Source organism: Dromiciops gliroides, chromosome 1 (genome assembly GCF_019393635.1).
Source record: "Dromiciops gliroides isolate mDroGli1 chromosome 1, mDroGli1.pri, whole genome shotgun sequence".
Lineage (NCBI taxonomy): Eukaryota > Metazoa > Chordata > Mammalia > Microbiotheria > Microbiotheriidae > Dromiciops > Dromiciops gliroides.
Window position 1 is genome coordinate 315,916,616 of NC_057861.1, and position 13,870 is coordinate 315,930,485.

General features: G+C 38.7%; 1 protein-coding gene across 1 annotated transcript in view; it reads left to right on the plus strand.

Moving 5' to 3' along the window:
- The window catches only part of DYM (dymeclin), a 613,994-nt gene that overhangs the window by 160,543 nt on the left and 439,581 nt on the right, over window positions 1-13,870 (plus strand). The window contains 1 exon segment of the mRNA XM_043964852.1: window positions 12,740-12,882. Coding sequence (XP_043820787.1) covers window positions 12,740-12,882 — 143 coding nt within the window.

Below are 13,870 nucleotides of genomic sequence, written 5' to 3' on the forward strand. Positions count from 1 at the left end.
TATTTGAAGTCAGAGGACCTCAGCATCAAATCCTTCCCATGCTACTTATTATCAGGGACTTTGGGTAAGCCACAAGCTTTTTGTGACTCAATTTTTCACCTGTAAATTAGATCACCTGTTATGTGAAAGTTTGCTATGTTATGTGAGATAAGGAATATGGAGATTTTTAGTCAATCAACAGGTATTTATTAATTCTTTACCATGGGCAAGGCACTGTTATCAAGAAAGGCAAAAACAGTCGCTTCCTTGGAGAGGGGTAAGAAGGTGTGTGTGTGTGTTGTGGGGAGGTAGGGAAGGGAATAAGCATTTATATAGTACCTACTATGTTCTAGGCACTGCTAAGTACTTTACAAATATTATTTAATTTGATTGAGAACATTACATTAAAATTAGAATTTTGTTATTATTTTCTTTAAAATTTTTTTTTAATCAAAAAAATCTATACCTTTCTATCAGGAAGTGGGGAGAATGTTTTATCATTAATCCTTTGGAAATGTAGTTGGGCATTACACTCATCAGAGTCCTTGATGCTTTCAGAGTTGTTCATCTCTGTCATATTGTTGTCATTTATAAATTGTTGTCCTCATTACGTTCACTTTACTCTGCATCAGTTCATCAGTTTTCCAAAGTTTCTCTGAAACTATCCCCTTCATCTTTTCTTACAGCACAAAAGTATTCCATTGCCATTTCTATACCATAACTTTTTCAGACATTCCTCAGGTGATGGTCACCCCCTTAGATTCATATTTTTGTGCACCTCCTTTCTTTTCATCAGGAATGCTTAAAACTCCTCTATTTCATTAAAAATCCATTTTCCCTCCTGTAGGATTATTAGTGGGTACTTATTCTTGGATATAATCACCTGCTAGATGGCACAGGGAATAGATCACTTGGCCTGTAGTTAGAAAGTTCAAATTTAGTCTTTACGTGACCCACTACTAAATTTGGGTCATCTGATTTTGCATCCAGTATTCTTTTCACTGAGGTAGATATAAGTGTTGGTTGGAATAGGCAGGAGTTTTGTGGAGAAATTTTGACTTGAACTGGACCTTAAAGAAGAAGATGAAGCTAGGCAGCACCATAGTTCACAAAGCACTGGACCTGTTATCAAACAGACCTAAGTTCAAACCTAGCCATGGCCACTTACTAGCTTTGTGACTCTGGGTAACTCACTTAACCTCACTTTGCCTCTATTTTCTTATACTGTAAAATGGGGATAATAATAGTACTTACCTCCCAAGATTGTTGTGAGGATCAAATGAGATAATATTTATAAAATGCTTAGCACCATGCCTGGAACATAGTAGACACTATATAAATATTTATTCCTACCATTCCCTTTCCCCGGCAAACCTACATATTTTACCTTCTGGAAGATAGTATTCCAAGTTCTCTGTTCCTTTTTAGTGGTGGCTGTTAAGTCATGTGTGATTCTGACTGTGACTCCTTGGTACTTCAATTCTTTCTCACTGACTACTTGCAGTATTTTTTCTTTGACCTGGAATTTCTTGATTTTGGCTATAATATTCCTTGGACTTTTCATCTTGGGGTTTCCTTCAGGAGGTGACTGGTATGTACTTTGCCCTCTGGTTATAAGACGTCTAGGCAATTTCCTTTCAATATTTCTTGAAATATGATGTTTGTAATAGTGTTCAGCTAGTTCAATAATACTTAAATTTTTTTCTTTCCAATCTGTTTTGTAGGTCATTTGTTTTTTCTAAAAGATTTCTTACATTTTCTTCTATTTCTTTCAACCATTTGACTGTGTTTTCATATTTTTTGTTGCTTTATGAAGTCATTGACTTTTCTTGAGTTCATTCTAATTTTCAGGATTTTTATCATTTGTGCCTTTTAAAATTCTTTCTTCCACATCTCTCATTTCTTTTCCATTTTTTGGTCTTGGTACTTTTTATTTATTTATTTGTTTGTTTATTTATTTATCCATTTATTTATTTGTCTTTCTTTCTTTCTTTCTTTCTTTCTTTCTTTCTTTCTTTCTTTCTTTCTTTCTTTCTTTCTTTCTTTCTTTCTTTCTTTCTCTCTCTCTTTCTTTCTCTCTCTCTCTCTCTCTCTCTCTCTCTCTCTCTCTCTCTCTCTCTCTCTCTCTCTCTCTCTCTCTGGGTTAAGTGACTTGCCCAGGGTCACACAGCTAGTAAGTGTTAAGTGTCTGAGGCCGGATTTGAACTCAGGTACTCCTGACTCCAGGGCTGGTGCTCTATACACTGTGCCACCTAGCTGTCCCCTTTTCATTCATTTATAAAAATTAAAACAATTTTTAAACTCTTGGTTTTCTTTTTTTCTTTTTTCAGGAATTCCATTTGAATTTATGCCTAAGCTGTGTTTTCTGTTGAGGTTTTGCTTATAGATATTTTGGAGTCATTCTCTTATTCTGGGTTTCACTATCACTTTAATAGCTTTTTTTGTTTGTTTTGTTTTGTTTTGGTTTTTTTGCAGGGCAGTGGGGGTTAAGTGACTTGCCCAGGGTCACACAGCTAATAAGTTTCAAGTGTCTGAGGCCGGATTTGAACTCAGGTACTCCTGAATCCAGGGCCGGTGCTTTATCCACTGTGCCACCTAGCCACCCCCACTTTAATAGCTTTTTATGGTGGTATTTGTTTAAGGCCTGTTATGTGACCACTGGAGAATATCTGTGTTAGGTTTTTTGTTTTATCTTGCTTCTTTCTTGGGCCATTGATTGTTGTATTTCTCCTGGATTACAGGCACAGCTCAAACTGGATATCTACAAGGTTTTGGTGCTCCCAAAGTAGTGTAATCCAACACAAAGTCTGATTGCTGCCCTGCAGATTCCTAACCTGGACTTGGGTGTGAACTACAGTAGATGCTGCTAGACTCAGTCACTGTTAGTCTTCTGAGAAGCTCTGAAGGTTCAAAGTGACAAAACTGTAGGCTTTTCCTTGGTCTGGGATTCTTGCCATGGTTCTTTCTTTTTAGGGTGCAGCCTGGACTAAAAACTGAATCTGAGAACCTTCTCTGTTCCCCCAGGTCTGAGACATGTGGCTGCCGGTTGTTTCTGAACTGGCTCCTTTCTAAGTATAGATTCTGGGGCCTATGGATTGTTCTTATCCCGGAATGCCATCCTTCAGTTCAGGGTCTGTTTGCCCTAGATCTGCGACCTTGAGCCTGGGTCATAGGTGATAAAACTGCTAGATGATAGCCATTCTTGTCAGAGTGCCACCTGTTGATCTATAGCCTTCTATTGCCCTTGTGCATAGCCCCTCTCTGGGAGCTGAAGAGCTCCAGGACAGACCCCCTCTCCAGCTCCCAGAGAATCTGTATTGAAGAGAAGAGCCAGTTCAGTTTTGGTTGGGGGGGGACGACAAAGAGAGGCTTGTCATACTGTGTTCTGCCACTCTTGCCATCTTGTTTGGTTATTACTTTTTAAAAAAAAATTATGTTCTTTGACAGATATGTTCTTTGATTAGTTTTGTGTTTGTATAAGAGGGATATTTTTATGAAAAAAAAATTAATTTTGAAGAACCAGACAACTTGCTGGCTTTTAAGTCTTTAATGGGCCAAAATAATGTCTTAATCTTTGAACCTCAAAGTACTACTCTGCATGTGCACTGGACTCCAGCCAAACTGAACTACTCATTGTCTAGCTGCCCCATCTCTATGTCTCTTTAAGGGAGTCTGCAAAGTCAAAACTATTTTCATCATAATAATAACTCTTTATTTGCCTATTAAAATAGTCTTCCCTTTTCCAACTACTTATCTGTGTGAGACCTAACTTCATAATTTCAACTCTAACAACAGTGCAACAGATTGAATGCAGAAGCAGATATAAGCTGGCTTCTTTTAAGGCAGACATTGAATATATGTGAAAAATGCCACTCCACTATTTTTTTGTTTTTGAAAATATAGCATTTTTCATAAACTAATAGTATATAATGAATTATTTTAAAATGAAATAATGAATATTTTATAATTTTTTTAGTTTTAATTTCTAATATGGCATATCTTTCTCTACTCCCTCCTCCCTTCTCTTCTTTCCTTTCTTATCCCTCTTCCTCTGTCAACCCCCACGTTTGTGTACACACACACACACACACACACACACACACACACACAAGTGTATATATCTATTCCAGGTAAACAGAAGTTCTTTGGGTTCCTCATTAATTTTCTTTCTTTCTTTTTTCTTTTTTCTTTTTTTTCTTTTTTTTTTTGGTGAGGCAATTAGGGTTAAGTGACCCTCATTAATTTTCAGTAGTGTAAATAAGTCCTGAGACCAAAAAGTTTGAGAGTCACTGATCTTGCACAAACCTCTCATTTACTTAGGAGCAAACTGAGGCCCAAAGAGGTTAAATAACTTTCCTTGCAGTGAGTGGCATAGTTGGCATTTGAACATAGCTGTTTCAACTCCAAATCGATCACTCTTTCCACTATACTTCATGCATCTGTGATCTCATCAATATGGATACTTTCTCTACTGGTCCAGATTGCAACCTATATGTACTTTCTCAGCCTATGTTGACTCTCTTTTATGTTCTCCTATAACTATTTTATGGAGAGCCTTCTGAACCCACTGGAGGTTTTCCTTTAGGTCTTTTAACATTCTTTGGAGTCTAGTGCTATGCTACCATTAGTGGCCCACCTCCTTTTCTGAGCATAAGTTTCCTGGTTGATATTTTTTATATCACTTCTTATTTGCAAGTTATCATTTGTAATGTGCTGCTACAGCCTCCTGACACTCACAGTGTATATCTATATTGCCTTATTGGTAATCTATAATTTAGATTGATTTTCTCTGATTTGCAGCCATGTGACATCAGCAGGGTGTGAGGGCCAAAATTTAATATATGGAGCATTAATTGGGTGACTTGCTAAAATATTGGGGTCCTGGAAATAATGAGGGACCTTTAGGTTCAAAGCTCCCTCCCCTCTGAACTGCCCAGAATGAATTCGGGCTGGTGGGCCAAAGAAAGGACCTATCTCTTTAAGGAGAGTCTTGGCAACAAAGGCAGCCATGGCTTGGGGGCTGGGAAATGCCTCCACCCACCGAGTTCCCCCTTTGTTTCTTCAGAAAATACGTATGGTTTTCTCCATGAAACAGCCCAAAATAACAATATAATACCCTATGCTAGCAAACAATATGTTAATAACAATATAGAAAAGGGAGAAAGGAACTTCAAAAACTGCCTATAGAGAGTTCTCCTTCTGACCTCAGTAGCATACGTAACTTCAGGGTGGGCCAGGTATGACCCCTCCCAAATGAGTCAGCTAAAACTCCAATAATTTTTTGTCACAAGGGTATTAATGATGTTTTGGGGAGCTAGAGCAGACAAAATGCACATTGAAGAATCCATTCTAGAGATGGCATAATCTCGAAAGCATTATCAGATCAATTTGCAAGGTGAAAGCCTATTGGATGGTCTCCCTGCCTCAAGTCTCTCCTCACTCCAATCACAAATCTACTCACTTATCAAAGTGATCTTCCGAGTATATAGATCTAGCCGTGTCACTTGCCCATTCATCAAGTGCAGCGGCTCCCCATTACCTTCAAGATCAAAATATATAATCCTCTTTTGGGACTTTTAAAAGCCCTTCATAACCTGATGCCTTTTTATCTTTCTAGTCTTTTTACACTTTATTTCCCTCCATGTACTCCTGCTTGACTGATTCCTGGTGTCTCATGGATTCCTTATCTTCCAACTGTCCCACTTTAATTTTTAAGGCATTGTTTTCTTCAGTGAGATTATGCACCTTTTTTTCCATTTGACCAAGTGAATTTTTTAAGGTTTTGTTTTCTTCAGTGAAATTATGTGCTTCCTTTTCCAAGCTGCTGATTCTTTTTTCATAGTTTTCTTGTTTTGCTTTCATTTCTCTCCCCATTTTTTCTTCTACCTCTCACAATTGATTTTTAAAATCCTTTTTGAGCTCTTCCAGGAAGGCTTTTTGTTCTTGAGACCAATTCACCTTCCCTCGTGAGGCTTCAGATGTAGGCAATTTGAGGCTTTTGTCCTCATCTGAGTTTGTGTTGGCTTCTTCCCTATTGATACAGAAGCTCTCAATGGAGAGGGCTCTTTTTTGCTTCTTACTCATTATTGCAGCTTATTTATTTACTTTTTAAGTTGAGGTCTGCTCAGGGGGCACCAGGGTCCCTGTTTTGGGCTTCTTGTGCAGGGGTATGGGTGCTGTGTGACCGGGTTTTTACTCTGAGGCCTTTATGGTGTGTGGAGATCCCCCGCCCTGCACTTCCTGTCTGATTGTGCTCGGCCAGCCAGGCGCCAGACCCCGGCGTCTGATCCTGCCCGACCTGTTCGTGGCCCTCTCGGCCGGTGCAGGTAGGTTTTTCCACTGTCCTTCTTGGCCACCAGATTTTTGAACCAGGTTCCAGGGGCTCAGTTGTTCGGCTGTGGCCCGCAGCTCCTGCTGACTTGCCCCGACCCCCTCGGCGCTGGGTTGCTGCCCTGCGCTGGGCCTCCCTTTTGCCCGAGTCAGACCGACCTTTTCCTGAAGTCTTCTAAATTATCTCTGGTTGGAGGACTGTGTCTCTCTGTCTCTTTGCAGGTTCTGTAGTTTCAGAATCCGTCCAGAGGCTTGATTTAATGTTTGTTTTGAGGGAACAGAAGGAGAGCTCAGGCAGCTTGCTGCTTCCTCTCCGCCATCTTGGCTCCGTTTCTCCCCCCCCCCCCCCATGTACTCCTGATACAGTAATACTGCTCTCCTTGTTATTTGTTGAGCATGACTCTGTCTCTTGACTGCATTATCACAGACTATCTACCATGCCTTTAATTCTTTCCTTTCCTCATTTCTACCTCTTGGCATTCCTTAAATTCCTTCAGGTCCCAGCTAAAATCCTACTTTCTTTAAGAACTTTTTCCTTGTCCCCATTAATTTCCTGCCTTTCTTTGTATCTTCAACACTTAGCATGGTACCTGCCTTATAGTAAACACTTCAACATTTTTTTTTTGTTTTGCTTTTGCTTTGTCAGATAGCATGACTTCAATTCCCATTTTAAAAAAAATTCACTTGATGAATAGTAAATTTTTTTCTATCTCCTTGGTTTTATTTTCTGTATGTCTCTGTTTTTCAAAATGTGACTCTTGTAAGTAACAGATTGTAGGGTTTTTTTTTCTTCTCCAGTCACTCTTTTTAGTTTTATTGGATCATTTAATCCCTTCATATTTAATGTTATAAGAGTTAGGTTTATATTTTCCTCCATCTGCTTTTAATGCTATTTTGTGTGGTTTTTTTTAAGTTAAGATTTCCACCCTTTCTGCTATAAACACTATAGTGTTAAAGTACTATATTCCTCCAATTACTTTAATTTTTTTAAGGTTACCATGTTCCCACTGTCTCTCTTCCCCTCACCCCTGATCCTCATCTCTTATTTATTATCCCTTTCCCTTGGGGTCTTGCTTTTTAGTTCCTTTTTTCCTGTATTGTTTTTATTTGGTTATAAAATTCTTTGCCCCCTTTCCCTTCTCAGTTGAGTAGACTCTCCTTTCCTCCTCTCCCCTTCAACTAGTTCTTATCATTAGTTTTTTAAATTTCATTTTTTCCATGCTTTTCCAAAAATAATTTCTCTCACTCTCTTCGTTATCCATCTTCTCTGTTTTACTCTAGACTGTCATTCTCTGATTCATAACTTCTGTAATTATCTAGTCTCTCTTTTCTCTGGAGAAAAAGATTTCTCATGGAATCAAAGCTTCCAAAGTGTCCATTCTAGGCCCTCCTTTGAAGGTGATTTCTGCCACTGCCTTGTAGAGCTTGTCCTGTGGATTCCCCTTTTTCGTTGTGCTTCACTTTTAGAACAGTGCCAATTATTTCAGGTATCAGAGAGAACACTGCACTATGATAGGGTCCTTCCCCTACCATGTCTTTGGTTATGCATCCTACCACTGATCTGGTAGGATTCCCTCTTCTGGTTACTCCCCCCTGCCCCGCCACTACATATTTGCCTCAAAATCTCCTCCCTGGGTTCACGTTCTCTCCCTCCTTCAGCTGCCAGTTGCCCCCAGCGATTCCATTTCCCCCTCCCTAACATAGGACAAGGAGATTCTACAAGCACCAAATTCCTCGGGCCACATACAGTGTAAAGTCTCCATCTCCTTTCACAGACCATCTCTGTTCACCCATATGAGCATTCATTAGTAGAACCCTCCTCCCACTACCAAAGTAAGGCCTCCTTCCTCTCCATCCCCATTTTTCAATTTTCTCCTCCTTACCTGCTCTTCTGTAGGCTCTTTCTGTGACCACAGAGGTCACCTTCCCCTCATTGCTAGCTCTTGATTTGACTCGGGCACATCACAAATTCTTCTCTATCTCCCTTCTTCCCTCACTCCCCTTTCATGTATCCTCCATGTTTCAATGCAGTCCCACAAAACAACATGGATTCAGCTGTTTGCAGGGTGTCATCAGCTTCTGTTTACATTGCCCTCTGTTTACTTCTTCACTGTTACCTCCACCAGATGTCAGCCTTCACCCCTCAGTCTCCTTGTGTACATTTAGAAAGAAATCTCTTATTGGTCTCTTTGCTGCCACTCTGTTGCTTTTGCTGTTGTTGGCTGATGTCTTTATTCACTCTTCCTGCATTTCTGTTGGAAGAGAAGTGATTATGGGTGGCTTGGATGGTTTATGAAATGGTGGTCCTGGACAGGAATTCATCAGTCAGAACAGGGGACTACAAGATAGGAGGCATCTTTAGTGTAGAAAGGCTCTCCATAAAGTTGGGTTAGATTTATAAAAGTGGTACATTTGGAAGAACTTAAGTAGAAAGGGATTGCCATTCTTGTGTCTCAGAGAAGTAAAAGGATATTGTATGGATGATGTTTTATAAATACAAGGATATTGCATTTAAACTTCTTTAAGACTACAAAGTGCAGAGAAGGTGTCAGTCCACACTAGCAGAGGAAATTCCTCACAGGGATTCCAAGGAAATCCAAGTCCAGTGTAGGGAAAAAAATATTGTTTACCAATGCGCTCTATGGTTCAGCCAAACTGGCCTTCTTAGTGTTCCTTGTAAGTAATAATGATAACAACAACAACAATGACAAGAGTGGGGCGGCTAGGTGGCGCAGTGGATAGAGCACCAGCCCTGGAGTCAGGAGTACTTGAGTTCAAATCCGGCCTCAGACACATAACACTTACTAGCTGTGTGACCCTGGGCAAGTCACTTAACCCCAATTGCCTCACTTTAAAAAAAAAACAAAACAAAAAAACAAACAATGACAAGAGTTCCTTATCTCTTATAATAATTACTATAATTAGCTTTTTATAGCACTTTAAGGTTTGCAAAATGCTTTACAAATATTCACTCATTTGGGTCAACTAGGTGGATAAAGTACTGGCCCTGGAGTCAGGAGGACCTGAGTTCAAATCTGGTCTCAGACACTTGACACTTACTAGCTGTGTGACCCTGGGCAAGTCACTTAACCCTCACTGCCCCCCCCCCCAAAAAAAAAACCCACAAACAAATATTCACTCATTTTATCCTCACAATAACTCTGTGAGGGAGGTGCTATTAATACCTCTTTTTTTTTTTTTTTTTTTTTTTTTTTTTTTACAGATGAAGAAACTGTGGGTAACTGTGGTTAAGTGATTTTCTTTAAAGTGTCTCATACTGGATTTGAACTTTGGTCTTTCTGACTCCAGATCCAGAACTCTTTCCCCTCCTCTACCTAATTGCCTCATCCATTCCTTACAACACTCCATCTCTTGTCTCTACACCTTGGTTAAGGCTACACCCCACATCTGAGCTGTACTCCTGCCTCATTTCCCCCTCTTAAAATTCCTATTCCTTGCAGTAGATAGAGCACCAGTCCTGGAGGCAGGAGTACCTGAGTTCAAATTCGGCCTCAGACACTTAACACTTACTAGCTGTGTGACCCTGGGAAAGTCACTTAACCCCAATTGCCTCACTAAAATAATAAAAAAAATTCCTATTCCCCTCAAAATTCCTCTCAGGTAATGCCTTTTACTTGAAGCCTTTCCTGATTCTTCCAGGTACATGTTTCCTCCCCTTATACTTGGAATTCATTTTTTTATACATTTTATTTATACAGTACTGTATTTGTGTCCATCTGGCTTAGTAAAGGCTAACTCCTGGATGATAGGGATTCTAAATTTTTTCCCCATCGCCTTGTACATTATTTGGCACATTGTTGTTGGTTGGTCATTCAGTCATGACTGACTTTGTGACTCCAGGAATTCTACTGTTCATGGGGTTTTCTTGGCAAAGATACTGGAGTGGTTTGTAGAGGTTAAATGACTTGTCCTGGGTCATACAGTTATTAAGAGTCTGAAGCCAGATTTGAACCCAGTTCTTCATGACTCTAGGCTTAGTGCTTTATCCAGTGAGCCACCCAGCTGCCTTCTAGGCAAACACAGGTAAAGTGACTTGCCCATGGTCATATAGCTAGTAAGTGTTTGAGGTTGAATTTTTTTTTTTTTAGTGAGGCAATTGGGGTTAAGTGACTTGCCCAGGGTCACACAGTTAGTAAAGTGTTAAGTGTCTGAGGCTGGATTTGAACTCAGGTACTCCTGACTCCAGGGCCGGTGCTCTATCCACTGCGCCACCTAGCTGCCCTGAGGTTGAATTTAAACTAAGGTCTTCTTGACTCCAGGTTCAGCTCTCTTTCCACTGAGCCATCTAATTGCTTCATCTGGGATATAGCAGACATTTAATAGATGCAAATTAATTAATTGATTGATATTTGTAGCTAATTCTTCATTTTCACCAAATATAAGACAAATTAATTTAAATTGTAATTTGGGGGATTTAGTTTAGATATTAATAAGAATTTCCATCATATAATAGTTGTAAACTCCAATGTGTTATAAAAAGAAGTAGTAGTATTTCATTCCTTGTATACTTTTCACAAATAGAGGATGAGAGGATAGGAGGATGGGAGGATGAGAAGATGTGGTTTCAAGTTTGGTAGAAGACAGTGAGATGGACTTCATGATCTTTCAAAATTGATCTTGAACCTGAGTTTAGGGAGGTTTGGGGTTTTTTAAAAAGTAATAAACATTTTTATTCATTGTTTTGGGTTCCAATTTTTTCCCCTCCTTCAGATATAGGTTATGCATGTACAATTATGTAAAACATTACCATATTAGTCATTTTGTATAAGAAAAAATGAAAGAAAGTGAAAAATAGTATGCTTCAGTATGTGTTAAATCAATACCAGTTCTTTCTTTAGAGGTGGATGGTATGTTTCATCAGTAGTCCTTTGGGATTGTCTTGAATCATTGTAATTGTTGAGAATAGTTCTTTCACAGTTCTTCATCAAACAATATTGCTGTCTCTGTTCACAGTGTTCTCTTGGTTCTTCACTATACGTCAGTTCATACAAGTCTTTCCAGACCTTTTTGAAATCATCCTGCTTGTCATTTCTTATAGCACAATAATATTCCATCACCATCATATACCACAGCTTGTTTAGTCATTACCCCATTGATGGGCATTCCTTTGATTTCTAATACTTAGCCACCACAAAAAGAGCTGCTATAAATATGTACAAATAGGTCTTTTTTTCTTTTGGGGGATGTCTTTGGGATATAAACCTGGCAGTGGTATTGTTGGATCAAAGGGTATGCACAGTGCTATAGTTCTTTGGGCATAGTTCCAAATTGCTTTCCAGAATGGTTGGATCTGTTCGCAACTCCACCAACAGTAGATTAGTGTCCCAGCTTTCCCATATCCCCTCCAACATGCAGCATTTTCCATTTTTGTTATATTTGGGTTTAGGGTGTTTAAATTTCAAATATCATTGTTTCTGAAATGTTGAGATGCAGTTTATTATCTTTTTGTTGAATATAGTAAGTTTTTGTCTTTTATTAATTCATTTTACAATATCCTTACTTCAGAATATATGAGCCATGTACAGTATCATGCCTTTTTTATGATGAATAGTTTTGGGGGTCTATATATTGATCATATATTTGAAAAAATTCCTTTGGATCCCTAGAATTCAAGAAATTATATTTGGCTTACAGGACTTAGTTCAACAGTAGTTTGGGGTTATATGTTTATTTTGCTTTCTTATTTCTATTCCCTAGAAGTGAATGTGACACCCCTCCAAAAGTTACAGAGGACAACTACTACCTCTAGATTTTAGGGTACTCTGGGTATCACTTAAACTATTTCACATAAGCTCCCAGTGGTGAGCTTACTTTGAAGTGGATAGTAGACACAGCTCAGCTAATTTACTGATATGGCATAGTAAAATGAATAGCTACAAAATATCCTTCCTTCCCTTCCCTACCACTGTCCCTCCCCATAAAGCCTAGGGTACACTTTCTCACAAATATACACACACGTTTAGTGGGCTAATTTGGCAAACTTAAGAGTACAATCGTAGTGAGGCATACATATATAAGAAATAATATGGCCAAGACAACACTTGTCTCTGGTATTCCATTCTCTTCTTGTGGAGGCCTCACAGTTTTTGTTCTTGGGCTCAGCATTTCTGCAACGTGGGTCACTCAACTGTGCTTTAAAACAATATGCACCTGGGGGCAGCTAGGTGGTGCAGTGGATAGAGCATTGGCCCTGGAGTCAGGAGGACCTGAGTTCAAATGCAGCTTTAGACACTTGGCACTTACTAATTGTGTGACCCTGGACAAGTCAATTAACCCCAATCGCCTCACCAAAAACAAAAACAAAAAAAACAAAAAAATCTCCACAATATGCATCAAACCTTTATATTATGTGATTGTTAATGACATTAAGTTATTCATCTCTCATGATTGAAATGTGCTTTTTTTACAGTCTTCCCTATACCAGCAGACTTGTGAAGACCTTATTGTATAACTTCATCAGGCAAGAAAAGAGACCTCCCCCTGGGACCCACATCTTTGAGCAGCAATCAGATGGTGGAGGTTTGCTTTATGGCCTTGCATCAGGAGTAGCAAGTAAGTCCTTGCTAAGACTTATTGAATACTTAAGTATGGTGTTTTCTTTGGATATTAAAATATTTGTTCATTTGGAAAGCCTTCTTCATAGTGATGTTATGTCTGAAGCTGACTGAATATAATGTACCCAAAATAAGTATAATTCTTTGTGTTCTAAATTATTTCCTTTAGTTATCATTTTTGCTAAATATGTCAAAATAATGAATAGGTTTTTTTGCCTATAGTTAATATGATGTTTCAAGAAGATTATTTACAAATAAATTTGCCTCTTTCATGAATTTAGTTACTTAATGGGTCGAGTAAGTGGTGGAGTGGATAGAACACCAATACTGGAGTCAGGCTTGAATTCAAAACCTGCCTCAGACACTTTTTTTAACATATTTCCACATTAGTCATGTTGTAAGAGAAAAATCACAACACAAAGGAAAAAAAAAACACAAGAAATAAACAACCACAACAAAAAGCAACAATAAAAATGAAAATAGTATGCTTCAATCTGTATTCAGACTCCATAGTTCTTTTTCTGAATGTGAAAAGCATTTTCCACCATGAGTCTTTTGGCATTGTCTCGGATCATTGTATTCCTGAGAAGAGTTAAGCCTCAGACACTTTCTAGCTGTGTGATCCTGGGTAACTCACTTATCCTCTCCCAGTCTCAGTTGATTCATTTGTAAAAGAGAGATAATAGTAGCACCTTCTTCCCAGTGTTGTGAAAATCAAATGGGATCATGATTATAAAGCACTTTGCAAACTTTAAAGTGCTATACTGTGCCGTTTATGTTAGGATAGCTGCCACTCATTTCTGAAGCCTGAATTGTTTGTCAGGGGGTCATATGTGTCTTCCAAGCAAAAAGTATATGCTTATTACTGAGTATTTATTTCCTTAGATAGATACGAGTTAAATGGAAAACTTTTTTTTTTTTAATTTTAATTTTGTTGTTGTTGTTGAGGTAGTTGGGATTAAGTGACTTGCCCAGGGTCACACAGC